At 48.2% G+C, this 21566-nt stretch overlaps 1 protein-coding gene across 1 annotated transcript in view; it reads left to right on the top strand.

The window, feature by feature from the left end:
• Fat2 (FAT atypical cadherin 2) overlaps positions 1-20960 on the top strand; it is a 58865-nt gene extending 37905 nt beyond the window's left edge. The window contains exons 12-23 of the mRNA XM_027427455.2: positions 1523-1756; positions 4010-4393; positions 5038-5252; positions 6135-6272; positions 6725-6868; positions 7739-7936; positions 10658-11468; positions 14813-14958; positions 15830-16271; positions 16510-16663; positions 19118-19572; positions 20428-20960. Coding sequence (XP_027283256.1) covers positions 1523-1756; positions 4010-4393; positions 5038-5252; positions 6135-6272; positions 6725-6868; positions 7739-7936; positions 10658-11468; positions 14813-14958; positions 15830-16271; positions 16510-16663; positions 19118-19572; positions 20428-20960 — 3854 coding nt within the window. The remainder of the gene's footprint in view (positions 1-1522; positions 1757-4009; positions 4394-5037; positions 5253-6134; positions 6273-6724; positions 6869-7738; positions 7937-10657; positions 11469-14812; positions 14959-15829; positions 16272-16509; positions 16664-19117; positions 19573-20427) is intronic.
• Positions 20961-21566: the final 606 nt, after the last annotated feature.

Below are 21566 nucleotides of genomic sequence, written 5' to 3'. Positions count from 1 at the left end.
TCTGGGTGGATCAGTGACCACATTGTCCTTCCTGACCCGTCCAGCACATTAAGTGATTTGGGAAGCTTGTCTTCTGCTGCTGTTTGCTCAGCTGCAGGACTGCCCATGAGGACTTAAAAGAAAAACCAACTGGGCGTTTTTTCAGAATATAAAAATGATGCATGCTCAGTTACAAATTGAAAAGCATGGCAGGCATCCTGCAGGAGCCAGAAAAGCTACACAATAAGCCCTCACCAACCCACTCCGTGTGCATTCAACCAGCCTACCTTCCCATACACCTACCAAACCTCTCTGTAATTGTTCCTCTGATGTATCATTTGCTGTTCTCCCCTTAGTGATAGCTTGCAGGTGTTCGCAAGGAAGAATGTAAAATTGTCTTTAGTCATTCCTGATGATATAATACATCTTTGTTTCATTTCTGTTGCTGTGATAAAATACCCCAACACAAAGAAACTTAAGGGGAGGAAAGGTTTATTATTTCAGCTCAATTCCATATTACAGTCCACCATTGTGGGATGTCAAGGCAAACACTTCAAATAGCTAGTCACAGCACATCTACAGTCAGGAGCAAAGAGAAATGGATGCATGCATGCTCACTTGTGCTCAGCTGGCTTTCCTTACTCTCTTACATAGCTCAGGATCCCCTGCCTAGGGAATGGTGCCTCCCACAGTAGGCTGTGTCTTACCATATCAGTTAACTTAAGACAATCCCCCAAGACATGCCCATAGGTAAACCTTGTATGGACAGCCCCTCATTGAGAGTCTCAGGTGATTCCAGGTTGTGTCAAGCTGAGAATTAAAACTAACCATCTGATATTACTTTACTATATGGCTAAAGCATAACATATTAGTCAATTTCTATTTGAAAGGCATATAGGGTGATTTAAATATGCCACTATTATAAACAATACCTCAGAGAACATCTTTACACATTGTTTTTTGAGACAAAAAGTCAGACTGTCCCGGAACTCACTATGTAGATCAGTCTGGCCTCTAACTCACAGAGATCTGCCTGTCTCTGGGATTAAAGGCATGTGCCACCACACCCACATATGCATCATATATTTTTATCACTGGGTTAATTATTCTGTGGACTAGATATGTATGTATATAATTGAATATATATACATTCATCCCTACAAGTGAAATTATGTTTTTGTTTCTCCAGACAGGGTTTCTCTGCATAGCCCTGTTGTTCTGTTTCTAGAGTGCTGGAACTAAAGCACAAATGAAATTTTGGGCCAAATTTTTTAGAACATTTTCTATGGTATAAGTTGCTTAATTGACCTTCAAAAATCTGTATCTTATTGATGGTGACCTTTAGATTGGTGGTGATGGTCGTGGAGTGCTGTGGGAGAATTAGAAAGGTAGGTAGGTGCTAGGGAGTCTTCCCTGACAGTGTGTACATAGAGCAACCTTTCTCAGCTGTGATGGAACCTGTTGCTAGGACTGTCACTATAGCTCTCCAGAGAGCACAAGTGTCCTCTAGAGAAAGTTCAGCCTCTGTCATTTCTCCTGGCAGGGGAGCTTACCACACTCACAGCCCTGGACCGGGAAAGGAAGGACATATACAACCTGGTTGCTAAGGCAACAGATGGAGGGGGCCAATCATGCCAGGCAGACGTGACTCTCCACATTGAGGATGTGAACGACAATGCCCCAAGGTTCTTCCCCAGCCACTGTACCGTGGCTGTCTTTGACAACACCACAGTTAAGACCCCTGTGGCTGTGGTCTTTGCCCGGGATCCTGACCAGGGTGAGTATGTGAAGGACTGGTGGCCACCTGCACTATCGAGCCATTAAGTCCATCTGGGTGACCCATTTTCTCTGTGTCTTCTGGAATGGGTATAGACTAAGACTCCTTGATGAGTCTGTGGATACTCAGAGTAGAAAAGATATGTAGACAGCTATATATCTGAAGCTGTGACAAGTGGCTTTAGTGGCATCTGAGACAGGCACAAAGTCCCCTCTGCCACTTGGGCCCTCAGAACTTTCATGTTGCCACCAATGCCCAAAAGCACTCTTTTCTCAAGGTCATTTTGAATACAGTTAATCAGAAATATACAAGTCAACTACTCAATCTATTAATTTATATAAGAAAGAAACTTTTGACCCTGAGTCCATGATGCTTATTAAAATCCTTTCATCAAATTTTAGACAGTAAAGTCTAACCATTTACACTTTTTTCCTTTATCTTGGGTACTGGGGTTTGAACCTGGCATGCTAAGCAAGCTGTCTACCACTGTATCAGTTCCTTTTCTGCTGCTATGACAAAAAAGTGACTCACAAAAAGAGTTTAAGGAAGCAGGAGTTCATTTTGATGGTTTGAGAACGGAAAGGTCCACCCTGGCAGTAGGACATGAGGTGGCTTGTCACACTGTCCACATTCAGGAAGTGGTGAGCAGATGGGAAGTAGGACCAGGCTATAAAGCCTCAAGGCCTGCCTCCAGTGACCTACTTCCTCTAGTGAACTCTACCTCTTAAAGGTTCTACCACCTTTCAAAACAGTTCCACATGCAGGATACCAAGTGTTCAGACTCGTGAACCTGTGGGAGCACAGTTCACATTCAAACCACAACCACTGAGCTTATATCCTCAGCCCCAAGAGTCTACATTTTTATTTCAGTGACATTGTTTTCATTGTTTTTTTTGCCCTGGATATTTTCAAAGTCCTTTAGTCTGGTTTCTGTTGATGTGATTGAATGCCATGGTTTAGGTGACTGGTAAGGAACTGGTAAGGTTCAGGGCTAGAGAGATGCTTGTAATCCCAGTGCTGGGCAGGGGAGACAGGAGGATCTTTGGGGCTTGCTGGGCAGTTGGCCTAGATGAGTCAGTGCGTCCCAACCAGTGGGACACCCTGTCTCAGAGAAACAATATGGGTGGTTCGTGAGAAATTACACATTATATTGACTTCTAGCCTCCAAATACACATACATCCATGTACACCAGCACACACAGAAATATGCACACACCAAAAAGAAAATAGAAGTTTATCTGGCTTCCAGTTATAGGGGTTGAAAAGTCCAAAAATATGGCACCAGCACCTGGGGAGGGCTTCCAGTTGTGTAACAATACAACAGAAGGCATTGCAGGGAGACCAGGGACAATGATGATATCTTGGCTCTGTCTTCTGCTTCTTATGAAGCCACTAATTCCATCCTGGTGGCCCCACCTTCATGACCTCATCTAGTCTCAATAACCTCCTGACGTCATCCACACACATGAATTAAGGGCTAAGCTATCAATGCGTGAACTGTGAAGGTCACATTCAAACCAAAGCCCACAGTGAATTAGATCCATCATAGTGTGTTTGTCCCATATCATACAAATTATAGCATTTGCCATCCTGAAACATCCTAGTTTGCTTCATTTTCCTAAGTCAAGTTTTATCATTAATCATCTGGGTAGACTAAAACATGTCATAAGGGTCAAAATAGCCAGATGATAATGATAATAAAAGTGGAATCATACTCTACCAGCAATGTAAATTGAACATCTAGATTTTGGCTTGGTATTGCAGGAGGCAAGATTTTTAAGAAATGCAGTATTCTAGGGAGGATAAACTATCAATCCAAATATGGAGCCGGGAAATGTTCATGATATGGTTGCATGCATGTGTGGGCGGGTACACGTGCACATGTGTGCATGTATGTCTGGAGGCCAAAAGTCAACGCCAGGCATCATTCCTTGGATGCCATCCACTTTGCTTTCTGAGACAGGGTCCCTTCATTGGCATGAAGTTAGTCAGTTAGATCAGGGTGGCTCTCCAGCAAGCCCTGGAGATCTGTCAGTCTTTTCCTCCCCAGTGCTAGGATCAAGAGCATGCATTACCGTGCCTTGCTTTTTTGCATTCTGGGGATCAAACTCAGGTCTTCATGCTAGGGTGACAAGTACAATGTCAAACAAGCCACCCATCCAGCCCTGTTTTCTTAACTTTTTATTAATTATAGGCTCACAAGAAGTTGTCAACTAGTTTGTGAATTAGCCTGCCATCTACCTGTCTCTACAGGTGCCAATGCCCAGGTAGTGTACTCACTGACGGACTCTGTTGATGGCCAGTTCTCCATCGATGCAACCTCAGGGGTGATTCGTCTGGAGAAACCTCTGCAGGTCAGATCAAACTCAGCTGTGGAGCTCACGGTCCAGGCCTCAGACCTAGGCATCCCAATACCACTGTCCACCTTGGGCACTGTCACAGTCTCCGTGGTGGGCCTGGAGGACTACCTTCCCATCTTTCTGAACGCAGAGCATAGCACACAGGTTCCCGAGGATGCTCTAATAGACACAGAGGTACTACATCTGGCTACCCTCACACGTCCGGGCTCAGAGAAGACTGGTTACCACATCACAAGTGGGAATGAGCAGGGAAAGTTCCGACTGGATGCTCACACAGGTGAGATGGGCAGGAGCCAGTTCAGCCCTTCATTCATAGGTTATAAGAGTTTTTAATGTACAGGCAGCATCTGTCCACATACTCTCCAACCCCTGCAGCTGGCATCCTTTAATTATATATACATTGTCCAAATTTCTTCATAGACCCGTAAGATGGGCCCTTTTTCCATGTGGGCCTAGATTATCTGAGAGGGTCATTATTTCCCCATATCTTCACCTAGAACTCTGTCCAGGATCTTCCATGTTCCATTCAATCCAGTTGGTGGCTTCCTTGGTCTCAGCACAGCCCAGGGGGCTTGGCATGCCTCACTCCTTCCCTGAACCAAACATTTGCTGAAATTCAGTGTTCAAGTAGTGTGGAACTTGCTGCCTATCTTAAAACCACCCCTGTGCCCAGCCAAATTCCTGACACCCCTGAATTTTCCATTATGATAATGAGGAAAGACAGAATAAGGAAACCATCTCTCTTTTCTCCTCCTAGCTATGGAGCCTGAGTCAAACCCACAGGGACTCATGGAAGGATCTCACTGCATCTCATGCAGAGTCCTCCCAGGCACCCCAGTGCACTGGAGCTAGCTCCCAGCCCCTCAAAACTCTGCCTCATGGTTCCAGCTGCCTCACCTTCATCATTTCTTCTCTCCTCAGGAATCCTATATGTCAACGGGAGCCTGGACTTTGAGACAACTCCCAAGTACTTCCTGTCCATCGAATGCAGCCGGAAGAGCTCTTCCTCCCTCAGTGACGTGACCACCATAGTGGTTAATGTCACCGATGTTAATGAACACCACCCCAGATTCACCCATGACCTGTACACTGTGAGGGTCTTAGAGAACGCCGTTGTGGGTGACACCATCTTGACTGTAAGAAACCCCAGCTTTACTCTTTGTGGGGTGTGGGCTCTGGGTGGCTCTTCCCTCACTCCCCTATGGGTCCCCTAGTCACCATAAGTATAGATTGGTTTATCAAGCCAATGTTCTACAGCACATAACTTGTAACTTCTCAGCAAAACTGTGTCACATGTAAGTGTCTGAGACATTTAGTAAGGACACTGGATTGGCAATATTCAATAGGAGAACAAAAAGAGGTCTGCTCGATTCCCATGATGGTGACATGGAGTGCCAGTAGATGGGAGCTAGGGACAGAGGGCATACCACATCATACTTCTTTGCATTTAAATTCACAGTTGCTCCCTCCTTCCATGAAGCATGCTCATATTTAGTTCTTCAGGACTCCTCTCCATCTCCCTTATGGTCTCTCCTGCCTCCATATGCATCCTGTGCCCCAAATGCAAATCAAGAATTGCCTTTCTGAACACACCTTCACACTTCCTTGTGCATACCATTTCCTCTGCCTGGAGGGCTCTTCTATGACCAGATCCTCCCTCATCCATCAAAGCTCTCTGAATCCTCTTATAACCTTCCTGGATGTCTCCCCACTCTGTACTCCCATGAAAACCACCACGATTCAACACAACATCAGACACAACACTTAATAAGGGTGGATCATTGCACATGTTCCTCATATCCTGGTCTCCTGGAACCAACCCTGGTATACCCTGCCACTGTGAGAGAAGTGATAAATAAGTGATCCATGGAATTCTAAGATCACAAGAGATCCTCTTGGGGTGGGGGCTACTGACTCAGTGGCAGCCATTGGGATATGGACACAGCCATCACTCTCGGGGCTAAGATTCCTTTCTGGTCACTCTTGTGACTGCATTCACAATCCCCCCTCTGCTACAGGTATCAGCATTTGATGAGGATGGACCTATAAATAATGCCATCACCTATAGCCTGGTAGGAGGGAACCAGCTTGGACACTTCACTATCAACCCCAAGAAGGGGAAGCTTCAGGTGGCCAAAGCGCTGGACTGGGAACAGGTGAGCCATGTCCAGGTTGAGCAGAAACATGGCTCTGTGGCAAGTCCAGAGGGTAAAGGGCAACCACACCCCATTCTGATGTCCAGACAGGCCCAAGATGATTTCTCTGTGAACTCTGAGGCAAGAGGCAGGTTGACAAGGGATCAATCCAGTGACAGCTAACATGAACTGAGATCAGTTACTGGCATCAGGCACTTTGCTGGATGTCTTAGGTGAATCTCACCATTTGATGCCCACAGTCATCCAAGTATGACCTGACTTTACCCTCTCCCACAACTCAGTCCCCTTCCCAAGGCCTCATAGTGAGAAGCTACTGGGTTGCAAATCACTCTCTTTCTATCTAATTCTGACACCTGAATGCCAGTGCTATGGGTGGGCCTTGGGAGGAAGCAATACATCAAGGGGCAGACACTAGGCTTTATCTTAATTCCCTACTGTGCATTTTGCCACAGACACCCAGCTACTCCCTGAAGCTCCGAGCCACAGACAGTGGACAGCCCCCAATGCACAAAGACACAGAAGTGGCTGTTGAGGTGGTTGATGTCAATGACAACCCACCCAGGTTCTTCCAGCTCAACTACAGCACTGCTGTCCAGGTAAGGGCATCCTGAGCCCACCCTCCTCTTGTGTCCCTCCCAATGGGTGGGGCTTCCCAGGGTTATCAGCTCACCCAATGAGCTGTGATTTTTTTTCCCCTCTGCTGTCCCTAAAGGCAACACAGAGAACCAAAGGGGGCTGTGGGTTATGGGACAGAAAAGAAACGGGCCTCTTGTTAGATTTTTTTTTATAGGACCACTATCCTGTCCTATTTGAGGTTCACGGTGGCCATTGAAGTAGGTAGTATCCAACTCAGAGATTTCAAACATGAAGGTACATGGGGGAAGAAATGAGACATAGTGCATGTTAACTCTCATATGTGAATCTAGCTTTAAATATGTACATATATGTAGATTTGTGCATATATATATTCACACACATGTAATGAAAACAGAAAGGAGACTATTTGGGGAGGAGGAAGACCTATGAGATGGAGAAGGAAGGACTAGAAGGGTCTGAGGATGTGTGTAAAAATAAAGTAAAATTATGTGTGTGTGTGCACATGCATATATATGCACATACATAAAATGTCATAATGAAACCCATTATTTTGTTTTCTAACTAAAAAAATAATGATTAAAAATGGAAGTGCTTCCACCATGCACCCACCGACACTAAGAACTTGCAATCTGTGAACTGTGGGGTCAGTCAATGGCCTCCACTATTGGATATGGGTTTGACCTTCAGTATCTAAGACCTGGGACTGTACTCAAGGACATGGAGGGAAGACTACCAGGCTAGCTTTCAGCCTGCTCCCAGTCTGTGGGCAGAGATAAGGACTGGTTCCCTGGAAGATTGGACCACAAAGGAGGGATCTGAGGGGCTGTGGCTTACATTGCTCTCTGGCTTCCTGTCATTCTCGGTCACAGGAGAACTCCCCTATTGGCAACAAAGTCCTGCAGCTGATCCTGGATGATCCTGACTCCCCACAGAATGGGCCCCCCTACTCCTTCCGGATCACTGGGGGGAACACTGGGTCTGTGTTCCGGGTGACTCCAGATGGATGGCTGGTGACAGCTGCAGCCCTGAGCAGGAGAGTGAAGGAGTGGTATCAGCTTCACATTGAGGTAAGTGCTGTCTGTGTGCTTCCAAGCTAGTGTGTATGGTGATAGCCTTGGGGACAGGATGCCTGCTGGTAGACACACTGGTGGTGCTTCTGCTGTGAGGAGAAAGTGTGTGGAGTGTTATGTAACTGGCAGTGGGCTAGGGACTTCACACTGAATTTGGCATGAATCCTCATCTCCTGTGTGTGTGTGTGTGTGTGTGTGTGTGTGTGTGTGTGTGTGTGTGTGTGTGTGTCTGTGTGTCTGTGAGAGAGAGAGAGCGAGAGAGAGAGAGGCAGACAGACAGACACATTTGTGTGTCTGTGTGTGCATGTGTATACGTATCTGTCTGTGTGTATGTGCATGTGTATATGTGTATATGTGTGTGTACATGTGCTTAACTATCCGTGTGTGTACATGCATTTGGAGGCCTGAGGACATCCTTAGCATGGGATGTGAAGGGATGGCTCCTTTTCTTGTGGGTGCTCCATTCTGAGTATGAAGATAAACAATGATAAGTAAGTAACTAAGGTAATGAGGGACTCAAGGCAGAGTGCACACATATTTGTCACACAGGTGATGTCTGAGTGGAGACCTGAGGGGGCTTGAAGGACAGTGGGCAGGAGAGGCAGGAAGAGTAAGATGAATAAGGACTGGAGTTGGGTAAGAGTTTGAAGTGACCTGTGATTGAAAAAAAAAAAAAAACAGGAAGTGACATCAGTAAGGAAATTGAAGCATAGATAAGGCTGGTCAGTCATGGTGGGGCTGGAAGATCGTTCATTTTATGGGTGACTGATAGCTGAGGTCCAAACTGTGGTATATTGTGCGACAGAAGCGCTATCTGGTTCAACTGGCTACTATAGCAGAATGCTACAGACTGGACAGACAGAAATCAGACCTGTTACAGTTCTGGGAGCCGAAGGCCAAGGTCAGAATGAAGCTGTGTGCAGATCCTGATGAGGGACTTCTTCCTAAAATTGCAGGAAGACAGGAAGCAGGTGCCAACCGCTTATAAGGGCACTGCTGTCCCTTCAGTCATAGTACATTATATACCTGTAATACTAGTACTAGGGGTGCTGAGGCAGGAGGATTATAAATGTGAGGTCAATCTGGGCTACAAATGGAGTTCCAGGGCAGTGTGAGCTACATGTCTAGACCATGTTTTAAAACAAAGCAAAGGAGTTGTAAAGCCGGGCGTTGGTGGCACACGCCTTTAATCCCAGCACTCGGGAGGCAGAGACAGGCGCATCTCTGTGAGTTCAAGGCCAGCCTGGTCTCCAGAGCGAGTGTCAGGATAGGCTCCAAAGCTACACAGAGAAACCCTGTCTCAAAAAACCAAAAAAAAAAAAAAAAAAAAAAGGAAGAAAGAAAGAAAGAAAGAAAGAAAGAAAGAAAGAAAGAAAGAAAGAAAGGAAGAAAGAAAGGGGTTGTACACACCTGTAATTCCAAGACTGAGGCAGGAGAAGATTGCTAAGTCCTGAGGCCAACCTGAGCTATGTAGCCAGATGTTGTCTGGTAAAATTTAAAAAAGCTTTTTCTTTTAAGGGACTAATCATCTTCACAAAGGCCCCACAGCTATGCTCTTATATCCCAAAGGCCCCCCTTACAGACAATGGGGACTGTATTTTAACATTTGAATTTTGAATGGACAGAAACACTAAGCATCGGTGACAATTGATCCATAGCCGAGAACACTCTAAGCCAGCTTTGGCAAGCCAGGTCAAACAGTTACCCTAATTTTTTTAAACATGTATTTATGTTTTGTTTAGCTCTCCTGGAACTGGAATCACAAGTGGTTATGAGCCTTCCATTGTGGGTGCTAAGAACAAAGCTTGGGTTAGCCACAAGAGCAGCAAGCGCTCTTAAGCCCCAAGTCATCTCTCCAGCCCCGATCTTCTCACTTAAGGAGGTCATGCTATCCTTGTTTAAAGCCTTCACTAGCTTTCCACAACTGTGGCGGGAGATCCAGCCTTATGCTCCTCAGTCCATTGTGGAGCCCATGCCAACATTCCCTACGTTTGCTCCAGTGCCTTCCTGTTTAATTGGGCATGCCATTTCTCCCACCCCTGCCATGCTCCTACCCCTGTAGAGATGCCTTCACTTTCACCTGACCTACGTCAGCCCCCTCACTTGACTTCTCCCGAGGTCTGTTATTTTCTTCACTTTGTCCAAGCCCATAGCCTCTTGCAGGCTTGATCACTCACCCTGCCTGTTCCCTGACTGCAGCAGAGGGCCCTCCACAGGAAGCTCTCATCTGGCCCAGAGAATGAGTTCCCATCCCACTCCTATCATGTAGGAAGGGAACCCCAGAGGGGCTCTCCCTCAGTGAGTAGCAGCCTTGGAAGGGGCTGCTGAAGAATGGTCAGAGGTGCCCCTGGCTTACCAGAGTCTAGGTTGGAGAGTGGAGAGAGGGCTCAGAGCTGGCTCGGTCAGCATATGCATGGACACAAATAAGCACAAACATGTGCTTGCTTAAACATGGAGGCTTGCTTGGAGGGACTTAGGAGGCTCAGGGCCCGTGAGGCTTGGGGGAGGAGGAATTGAGTTGTTTTACTGTTTCCCTATTTTCTATAAAAACCTTAAGAAACTCTCCAGCACACCCTTGGGCTTTGGAGTTGATCTTTTTCCAAGCAGGACAGCATGCAGCACTTGTCCCGCTGGGTATGGGGGAGGGAGACAAGGCTGGTAGGGGGAACAGCTTCAGCTGGGCATAGTGGGTACCAGCACTGTTTGTCTTACCCACAGGTGTCAGACAGTGGCCTCCCGCCCTTGTCATCTTCCACGATGGTGCAAGTACATGTGACAGAGCAGAGCCGCTACCCACCCTCCACACTTCCACTAGAGATCTTCATCACAGTGGGAGAGGAGGAATTCCAGGGCGGCATGGTAGGTAAAATCCATGCCACAGACCGAGACCCACAGGACACACTGACCTACAGCCTGGAGCGAGAGGAAACCCTCGGCAGGTACTTCTCGGTGGGTGCATCTGATGGCAAGATTATTGCATCCCAAGGACTGCCTCGTGGCCGATACTCACTTAATGTTACAGTCAGTGATGGCACCTTCACCACCACCACTGGGGTTCATGTCCATGTGTGGCACATAGGTCAGGAGGCTCCTCAGCAAGCTATGTGGCTGGGCTTTCACCAACTCACCCCTGAGGAGCTGGTGAGTGACCATTGGCGCAACCTGCAGAGATTCCTGAGCAATACCTTGGACATCAAACGAGCCAACATCCATCTGGCCAGCCTGCAACCTGCAGAGATCACAGCTGGGGTGGATGTGCTCCTGGTCTTTGAGGGACATTCCGGAACCTCCTATGACCTCCAGGAGCTGGCATCTGCCATAGTTCATTCAGCCAAAGAGATGGAACACTCAGTGGGAATTCAGATGAGGTCAGCCCTGCCTGTGGTACCATGCCAAGGACCAAGCTGCCAGGATCATACTTGCCAAGAGACAGTGTCCCTGGAGCCCAGGGTTGGGCCCACTTACAGCACAGCCAGGCTCAGCATCCTGACACCACGACACCACCTGGGGAGGAACTGTTCCTGCAATGGTAAGGCCTGGGGGTGTATTGCTGGATCCTGGCTTCCTACATCCATGTGAACTCCCACAGAAACTCACAAGCATGGCTATATCCAACTAAATGCCACAGACCAGCATAACACTGGGAGTGATGTCACAGTTTAGTCATGGGGCACCAACCAAGTTCCCAACACTACCTGGGATTTTGAAAGTAACCATCAATTACAAAAGACATAGTAGCTAAAAGCCTGGACAGGGGAGTCAGGCTGCCAGAGTTTATTCACATCTTTACCCTGCCACTTTCCAGCCAGATGACTGGAGGGGATTCTTTGATCTGTCTACCTCTGTGGGCTTTGCTATTGTAAGGATTGAGTTTAACGTATCAGGTACTCTTGGAGAAGAGCCTGACAGAGGAGATACTCCAGACATGTCAGTTACTGATGCCACTGCTGTCAACCCCACAGCCTGCTGGTATCAGCTCAAGAAATAGACCCAACATAGGTTCATACCCCAGCTCTGTCACTTACTAGTGGTGTGTCCTTGGTTGGGTTCTGTAAAGTCCACCAGACTCCTATTGCCAATCTATAAAGAGCACCCCTCACCTTAAGCTGGTTTGGGGAATAAATTTCATATAGATGTAATAGCATGTAGTCCATGGCTGGCCACAGTGAGCCCAAGATGGTGCTGGCTGTCACTCACATGAGAGCAGACGGTAGTAGAGAGAGCCTGCTATGTGCCAGACTCCATGTGGATCATCAGACCCTTCTGTGTTAAAGATGGGTGTTGTTTTGCCAGAAACTATCCAGCCTTCAATGGAGGCCAGGCTATTCAAGCACCAGTATGCCCTATTCAGAGCCTAAACTCCATACTAAGCAATCCAATATCCCAGGCAAGAAGACCCACATCCTGGGCCAGCTCACCTTTGTCAAATGGAAACTGACACAAACTGTGGAAATGGTTCAGTTGGTAAATTGCTCTCATTCAAGTATGGGAACCTGAGTCTAGATGTCTAGCTTCAAATACAGAAGCATGTACCTATAATCCCAGAACTAAGGAGGTGGAGACAGGAGGATCTCTGGGGCTCACTAGATCAGCCAGCAATAGGTTCAGCCAGAGCCACTGGGTTGAGAAACAAAGTGGAGAGCAATTGAAGAAGAGAGCTAATGTCGACCTCTGGCCCCCACATGCACAAACACCAACACACACACACACACACACACACACACACGTTCATGAAGTGACTTGGCCTGGTTTACCTTTGAGGTACCCACCCAGCTTGCATTGTGGAGACTGTGGCTCAGATTTAGAGGCTGATAGGGAACAGTGGGCCTAGGCTAGTGGGTAAGGAGTCAGTCCCCTCTCTGCATTTCTCCCCAAGGCCGCCTGCAGGGAAAGCTGGAATAGCTGAAGGCTCTCTCTGGACCATCTGGCAGCAGACAGCAGAGGTTCTAAAAGCCAGTCCTACTGTGCACAGCCCCAGGGAGAGTGTGCTCAAAGAGACTGCTCTGGGCGTGCTGCTAGAGTTTTCGTTGCAAAGCCTTGGGTGAGCCCTTCCTTTGGCATTCAACTGGAAGCACGTGGTCCCAGGGCTGCACTTTGAGAAACCCTAGCTGAGCTTGCCGATTGCCAGAATCACCGCAGGTAGGGTGTTTTGATAACATTTTAGAAAAATAGGACACGCAGAAAATTGGTTTATGCACCACATGCAAGCACCTCAATGTGTTTTCCAAAACCCAGTATGTCAGTGTAGCCTGAATCTCAGTCAGGCTTAGAATGTGACCAGTGTCTTGAAGCCTCCCTTAGGCTCCCTTCCACAACACCCACCATGGGAAGATTTTTTAAAATTCTGGCTGACCTTCAGCTGGCTGAGTAGCCAAGCATGACCCTGAACTCCTGATCCTCCTCCTCCCACCTTCTAAGTTCTGGGACTACAGGCATGTGCCACCATGCCCAGTTTTGTGTGCCAGGGATGGAACTCTGCAGGCACTCTACCAACTGAGCCACATTCCCAGCCCCACCTAGAGCATTTGAGTCAGACTGTGCAATAGGGGACTCTGGGATGCTGTTTTTAGTGAGTCCCCAGCCAATTCTAAAACCTGGCCACATTTGGGAGTTCTTGATCTGAATCAATTTCTGTCTCTCATCCATTAACGTCCACTACAATGGAAAGACCAGGTTGAGGGGTTTTAGACTTCGTGTGGTAGAATCTTTCTGTCTTGGGATTCCTTGTACTTTAAGATGCAGCCCCGCTTCCTTTATTTCTTCTCTCCTATAGTCCCTCCTCCCTGGGTATTGGGGGCCTATGCCATTCACTCTTTGCCCTGAGGATGAACAGGCAGCTGGGGGGACTAGGGGCATCATAGTTGAGTTCATGTCTAGGGAAGAAGGTGCTTACTCTGATGCCACATTTCCTAAAGCACACTGCTTCCAAAGACTGTCACCTAAGAGTGCATGGTGAGTACACAGCAATGACACACAGAGCATAGCAACCACCCTGGGAGGGCCTACGTGCCATAACAACCAGTTGACCAATCAACACAGTTGACACCTCCAAGCCTGGAGGCATACCAATCCTGAGCCTGTGCGTAACCCTAGACACTCCCCTTATGCTGCCCTATAAGATCTCTATGCAGCCGATTCAAGCTGTCTTTACTAGCCATCCGCCATGGTGGGTGGATGAAAGACCCTAGGTAACATGGGGTTAGCTCGTTAAACAACTATAATAAAGCCTCATGCAGTTTGCATCAAAAAAAAAAAAAAAGAGTGCATGGTGATCAAACAAGACAAGCTGGAGACCTCCCCCTACCATCCCCCTTGCCCAGGTGAAACCTCAGACTTGCCTATACAACTCTGCATTATTAATCAGTAAGGGGGCTGGGGGATGCTGGACTTGACCCTTCAAGATCATCTTGCTTGGGAAGTTCCCTACTTACCCAAGGAAAACACAGACCCCTGTGTTCCTGAATGAATTCCACACAGCTACAGAATTTTCTTCAATTCTATCTCCCCTCTTCCAGTGATAGCCAAAAAATATGGGTGGTGCAGGATTTAAAAGCTTGACTTCACACATCTAATTAGCCCTGGGCCCCCTCCCTACCCCCACTGAGTTTTTCTTTCTTTATGGCTGAAGCTCACCACTCCTGACCCTCAGCCTGGGAGTGATCCCGTGGAACTTGTACCCAGAGGAAGGCATGCAGGGTGACAGCTCAGCTCCCTGTGTGGCTCTGGAAAAGTAATCTACCGCACCCAGTCTGGCCTCTTCATGTATCAGATGTGAGAAGTGACCTGTTTGCCACCCAAGGGTTGAATGAGACAAAGTCAGTCTAAGAGGTCTGTGACACTTCAAGGATGGTGACACCTGGGGTTCATTTGCAGGTACCACGTTGAGGTTCAGTGGTCAGAGCTATGTGCGGTACAGGCCCCGAGAGGCTCGGAACTGGCAGGTCCACTTCTACCTGAAGACCCTCCAGCCACAGGCCGTTCTAATGTTCACCAATGAAACAATCTCTATTTCTCTGAAGGTAAGATGACTCCCACCCGAGTGGCTGCCATGGGGACCCCATCCTGGGAAAATGAGGGGTGCTATGAGGATGTGTCTACTGAGCCAATTCCTGGCAAAGAATCCTCTCATGGTTTTCAAGGATGCTGGGTGTGACTATCTATCAGAACACACAAGACCCAGGACTGTCTGCCCTGCAGCCATTCTAGCTGACCCAGTGCTCTATAAGCCATGTCTACCTGTTGAGAATAAAGCTAACTAGAATGTTCTAAGCCAGAGGTTCTCTATCATTTTAACTTCAGGGATGTGTGTGCATGCACATGTGCAGAGGCCACCTTGGCTGTTGCTCCTCAGGTACCATCCACCTTGGTTGTCTTTGTTTCTTGCAAGTCTGGAGCTCAACACCTAGGCTAGGCTAGCTGATCCATGTACAATCGCTTGAATGATCAAAAACACAGGGTCCCATCAGTAAGGTTTATTTGGGCCTCGGGTTCCTCGTCTGTCAAATGGGATCTTGATCATCCCATGGAATATAGTAAGGACTGGATGGGATTCTGAGGGCAGTTGAATTCTTCAGAGGCAATGTCAGAAGCATTTGAAAATGCTTGAAAATGGGGACGTGGCTCTCAATTGGTAGAGCACTTGTCTGTCGTGCACAAAGACTGGGATTCAATCTCCAGCACCATGTAAATGAGATATGGTGGTAAACTGAAATGCTAGCTAATTAGGATGTAGAGGCACAAGGATGAGGAGTTCAAGGTTATCCTTGGCTACATAGCAAAAGGAGGTGGGGGAGGGAAGAAAACACCAATAGCATTCTTGCAATTGGAAGCCTGTCAGCAGAATTACAAAAATCTTTGTTTTGCTGATGGCTATCTGTGCTCTTTTTGCAGCTGGCCAATGGCTTTCTCCAGCTGGAATACAGCTGCCCAGGTGGTTTCTATGGAAACCTTTCTGCCCGGCATCCCATGAATGATGGAGAGTGGCACTCCATGCTGTTTGAGGAGAGGGGCACTTCTGTTCATCTGTTGGTTGACACCACGGACAACACCTCCCTTGTCATCCCAGAGGAATGTCAGGGTCTGAGGACTGAGAGACACCTACTGCTGGGTGGCCTTGTCCCCTCAAATTCTCCTTCAAATGTTTCCTTGGGCTTTGAAGGCTGCCTGGATGCTGTTGTGGTCAATGGTGAGAGGTTAGAGCCGCTTGGCCATGGAAAGAAGATGGTGGGCTGGCTGGAGAGACAGGCCCTCACCCAATGCTGCTGGCCCAGCACTGCCTGCAGCCAGAACCCATGCCTCAATGGTGGGAGCTGCTCACCTGCCCTTGGATCAGGTAATGACTGAGACAGTGATCCCCAAGGTTTATCCCAAAGACCCCTGGCTATGGTGTAGCGCTTGGGTCTCACTGTAGAGTTGACAGGGTAAGGTCCCTCACTACAGCCCAGAGTGATCTTGGGCAAGCCACTAGTATCTAGTAGACAAATAATTCTTGAACTACAGCACCAAGATGCAAGTTTTCCTGGGGCCCTACCCACTAGCTGGTTGCTCACTTGTCTTCCTTTTTCTCCCAGGCTACCTGTGCAGATGCCCCCCTCCATTCTCTGGCAGGAACTGTGAACTTGGAAGGGAGAATTGCACTTCTGCACCCTGCCAGGAAGGTGGCACATGTGTCTCTTCCCCTGAAGGCACTTCCTGTAACTGTCCTCACCCTTACACAGGTGACAGGTAAGTCCAGAGAGGCCACATACTCTGGCTTCTTATCCTGGAGCTGTAGAGAGTGATCTTTGCTTCTTGTCCTCTGGAGTGGGAGTCCAGAAGCCAGGCCTCTGGGCCCTTTTCTCCTGTGACTTCCCTGCATCAGGACACTGTGGGAAGGGATGCTTGTGAAGAAGGTTGTTTCCCAAACCCAATCCCCAACCTTATGAACCAGACCCACAAATGAGGGACCAGAAAGCTACATACACATCTCACTAGCTTTTTAGGGCATGTCAACTTTGGCTGACATCTATGGAGAAATGACTGCACTTGCTTTGTACTGTGTGTCCCAGACACATTTGAGGAAACTGATTATCCTGGGCCCAGGAACAGCTATGACTCAGACCTGCCAGCAAAATTCTGCACTCTGCCCCTGACTAGGCTAGGCAATGAGAGTTGCTGGGGATGGAGACACATTCTAGAAACAAAGCATTTGAACAGGTATCTAGTGTTGATAGACCCAAGCTTGGGAACCTGGGCTATGACATATCCTGTCTTTAAAAAAAGTCAATGACATAGCCCTACCACCATTGTGTAGATGGAGAAACAGAGACCCAGAGAGGGAAGAGGCTTGTCCAAGATCACCCAATGTGTCAATGACTCAAGTCCTTCTCAGCAGTTATCATTCTTGTCCTGATCTCTGCCTGCTTTGATATAAGAATGTTATTTATTCATCAAGGTCATTGGAGGGTGTGTGGGAGCAAGCCAGGAAAGTGGCATTTATGTTTTAAAAGAGGAACTTGGAGGAAAACAACATTTCACACAGCAGAACAAGCTGCTTGTGGTGAAATTATTGGCACTGAGATAAATTTGAAACTCAATTAGGATGGGGGGAACTTTTCATTCAAATCCCTCCAAAGTGGGATTTGTTGTTCTCTAAGGACCTTACACCAAGTAATACCAAATTGAAGATGGCCCCAGAGGCCATATTGTAGAGGAACAGTTTCTGTCCCACCAGGTCCCACCACTTCAGCCCCAAATAAACACACAGAGATGCTATATTAATTATTAAATTGTTGGCCAATGACTAGGGCTTCTTATTGGCTAGCTCTGTCTTAATTATTAACCATAACTACTAATCTATGTATTTCTACATGGCCTTACCTTACTGGAGAGCACCTGGCATGTCCTATCCTCCCTGTGCTCCCATGGTGTCTTCTTCCGGTCTCTCTCTGCCTACCTTTCCCAAAATTCTCCTCGTCTCCTAGTCCCGCCTGTCTTCCTGCCTCTGTTGGCTATTGGCTAAACAGTGTTTTATTCATCAACCAATAAGAGAAACATATATACAGAAGGACATCCTCCATCATCATATAATGACTTAGTTTCTTTTTCTGTTGCTGTGATAAAACACTGTGACTAAAGCAACTTAAGGGAGAAAGGGCTTATTCTGGCTCCCAGTTTAAGGTGCAGTCCACCAGTGAGGAAGCCAAAGGGGCAGGAGCTCGAAGCAGCTGGTCACATCAATTCCACAGTCAGGAAGCAGAGAGATGAATGACGCTGCTGCTCAGTCTCCTTTCTCCATTGGTACAGCCAGCATCCTAGCCAGGGAATGGTGCTGCCCACAGTGGGCATGTCTTCCCACCGCAGTTAATGCAATCATAATAATTCCACATAGGCATGTCCATACAGTCATCTATCTCCTGGACTACTCAAGATTCTGCTAGGTTGACAATACTTCCTCCAAGCAGATATAGCATGTAAAGCAGCTAAGCAGTGCAGGACACACATGTATGCTTGCACATGTGTTTGTGTATGTAGGGGTCCAGAGGAGGATGCCTGGTGTTCTACTCTATCACTCTCTGTCTTATTCTCAAGAGATGGTCTCACTGGGCTGGGGAGATGGGGCAACAAGCCTCAGTGATCTGCCTGTCTCTGCCTCTCATAGTTTGGTACCAACATAGCCAGCTTTTTATGTGGATGCTGGTGATTCAAACTCAGTTCCTCATGTTTGAACAATAAGTGCCTTTACCCACTGAGCTATGTACCCACCCCCAGACTGTACATATGCAAATGTGTGTGCATGTGCACACGCACACAAGCACACACAGACACACTAGTGGGGGTGGTTCTGCTATCAATGTGTTGGTGTGTTTGACAATTCCCTTTGACTTTTGGTAGGAAGTGACATGATTGAGGGTGAGGGTCCTGTTCCATAGGACTTTGGAAGAGGGACCTTTAGGGAGCTGAAAAAATAGCTCAGTGGCTAAGAGTACTTAATGTTCTTCCAGAGGACATGGTTTTGATTCCCAGCACATGATGGCTCACAAACAGTCTGTAGGATCTTATTCCCTCTTTGGGCCTCAGAGGACATCAGGCACACATGGTACACAGGCATACATGCAGACAAGATATTCATACATTAAATGAATAATTTTTTAAAGAGGGACTTTCAAAGGTCTGCTAAGCACTTCTCAATCTCTGCAGGTGTGAGATGGAAGCAAGGGGCTGCTCTGGAGGACACTGCCTCATCACCCCTGAGATTAAGAGAGGGGACTGGGGACAACAGGAGTTCCTGATAATCCTAGTAGCCTTACCTCTCATCATCATTGCCACCGTGGGACTCCTCCTCTACTGTCGCCGCTGCAAGTCTCACAAGCCAGTGGCCATGGAGGACCCAGACCTCCTAGCCAGGAGCATTGGTGTTGACACCCAAGTTCCGCCTGCCATTGAGCTTGACCCATTGAGCACCAGCTCCTGCAACAACTTGAACCAAGAGCCCAGCAAGACTTCAGTTCCGAACGAACTTGTCACCTTTGGACCTAGCTCTAAGCAGCGGCCTGTGGTGTGCAGTGTGCCTCCCAGGCTCCCACCAGCCTCGGTCTCCTCACACCCTGGCCACGAGCCCATCATCAAGAGAACCTGGTCAGGAGAGGAGCTGGGTCAGTATAACCAGAAGTCAGGTGGCTCAGGGATGGTCGGAAAGGGGTGGGAGCCCAAAATATTCTGTATACACATTGGTATACAGTGGAACAGCCACTGATCAAACTGATACTTATGTCATGGAACGTAGGCTTGAAGGATCTTGGGTAGACCTGGGGAAGAAGGGGAGATGTCTGCACCTTTGTGCTGTTCTGGAAATGGAAAGGTTCTGGCCATTCAATCTGAAAGTGAGACTTGGGAGGCTGAGAGTAAGAAACCAAAGCCCCTCTTGTCTTTGGCTCAGAAGGGGGTGGATTTGTGGAGCACTTTCTATGTATCTGGTGTGCTTCCCAGTAGTTACAGCAGGTGTGGTCATGGTATGGCACTGAGGGCATACCGATGAAATAAGTTGCTCTCAGTGGCAGAGATAGGGACTCCTTCTGAGCCTCCTCTCATTCCACCACCCCCTGTGACAGACACTATGCCATTGTCAAGTCCACACCGTATACTTGTTTCCTTCAGTTCAGAAATTAAACTCTCCATGGGTCTTGGGAAGAGTGGCAGCTGTCCAAGAGCAGTGTAGATGGCATAGAACTGTCCATTTTTCTCTAGTCCTCCATTCTCACTGACACAGGTTGGCAGTAGAGATTTGCAAGAAGGACTGGCTTTGAGTTTAACCTCAAGGCTTCAATTTGCCCTCACTGCATTGTAGATCCATTCAAGCTTCCAGAGACAAGATGCACAGATCAGTCACAAGCCCACCAGCTCCCTGGGTAATCCCTACCAAATGTCAAGTCATTGATAGCCCCTGTACAGCTCTCTGGAATGACCATCATGGAAACACAGACTCACCAAGTCTTACTGTTTTCTTTCAGTATATCCAGGTGGAGCTGCGGTCTGGCCCCCAACTTACTCCCGGAAGGAACATTGGGAATACCCACACTCCGAAGCAATGCAGGGTCCTCTGCCACCCTCTCCTCACCGACATGTCAGCCCTGCTGTAATGCCAGATCCCACCGGCCTCTATGGGGGCTTCCCTTTCCCCCTGGAACTGGAAAACAAGCGGGCACCCCTCCCACCCCGTTATAGCAACCAGAACCTGGAGGACCTGATGCCTCCACGGCCCCCGAGTCCCCGGGAACATCTGCTCGCCCCCTGTCTCAATGAGTACACAGCCATCAGCTACTACCACTCACAGTTCCGCCAGGGAGGAGGTGGGCCCTGCCTGGCAGAAGGGGGCTATAAGGGGGTGAGCATGCGCCTCAGCAGAGCCGGGCCCTCCTATGCTGACTGTGAGGTGAACGGTGGGCCTGCCACAAACCGGAGCCAACCTCGAGCACCCCCCAATTATGAGGGTTCAGACATGGTAGAGAGTGACTATGGGAGTTGTGAGGAAGTCATGTTCTAGTTTCCGGCTCTCAGAGGAAGGCACAAGTCCCAGGCCCTGCACTGTCTTCTAGTCTCATGAGGAGTAAGTTGGGTGTGGCTGGGAGAAAGAAGAAAGCCACCACATCCCCAGTCCAGATGGCCATCTCTTCAAATGTGCTCTTCGGGTCCCCAGCTTGTCCTTAAGGGTGGAGGAGAAGCTGAGGGTAGAGCTGTAAACACAGCAGTAGGGCCGCAGGAAAGAGGGGATGCCCAGACGGGTGCATGCTGGGATGAGACCTCGGAGGGCAATCCCTCAGGTTGGCGGTCTCCCAGCCCCATCAAGAAAGAGATCCAACCACTGGTTCAGCATATTTGGGCCACATTCTTGGAGCTTCTCACAGGCCCATTGTTCGGCAGGCAGGTTGTGCTCAACAGGCAACCATGCATGCATCTGCTGTGGAGGGAAGACCCAGGATCTTCTGAGATCCATGCAGTGACCTTCGAAGGGACTGAAGGGTGAGCAGCCCTCCAGCAAGTACTCCAGTCACCTGAGTATCGGCTTTGTGCATGCATTTGGGACATCTACGCCAGGTGTCTCATGTCATCACCATTCCGGCACTGGGAGCAATAGCATTCTTGGGAGATG

The sequence above is a fragment of the Cricetulus griseus genome, chromosome 7, assembly GCF_003668045.3.
Source record: "Cricetulus griseus strain 17A/GY chromosome 7, alternate assembly CriGri-PICRH-1.0, whole genome shotgun sequence".
NCBI classification, from domain to species: Eukaryota; Metazoa; Chordata; class Mammalia; order Rodentia; family Cricetidae; genus Cricetulus; species Cricetulus griseus.
The sequence above is the reverse complement of the archived record's forward strand: the minus strand, read 5'-3'. Positions and strand labels throughout refer to the sequence as shown.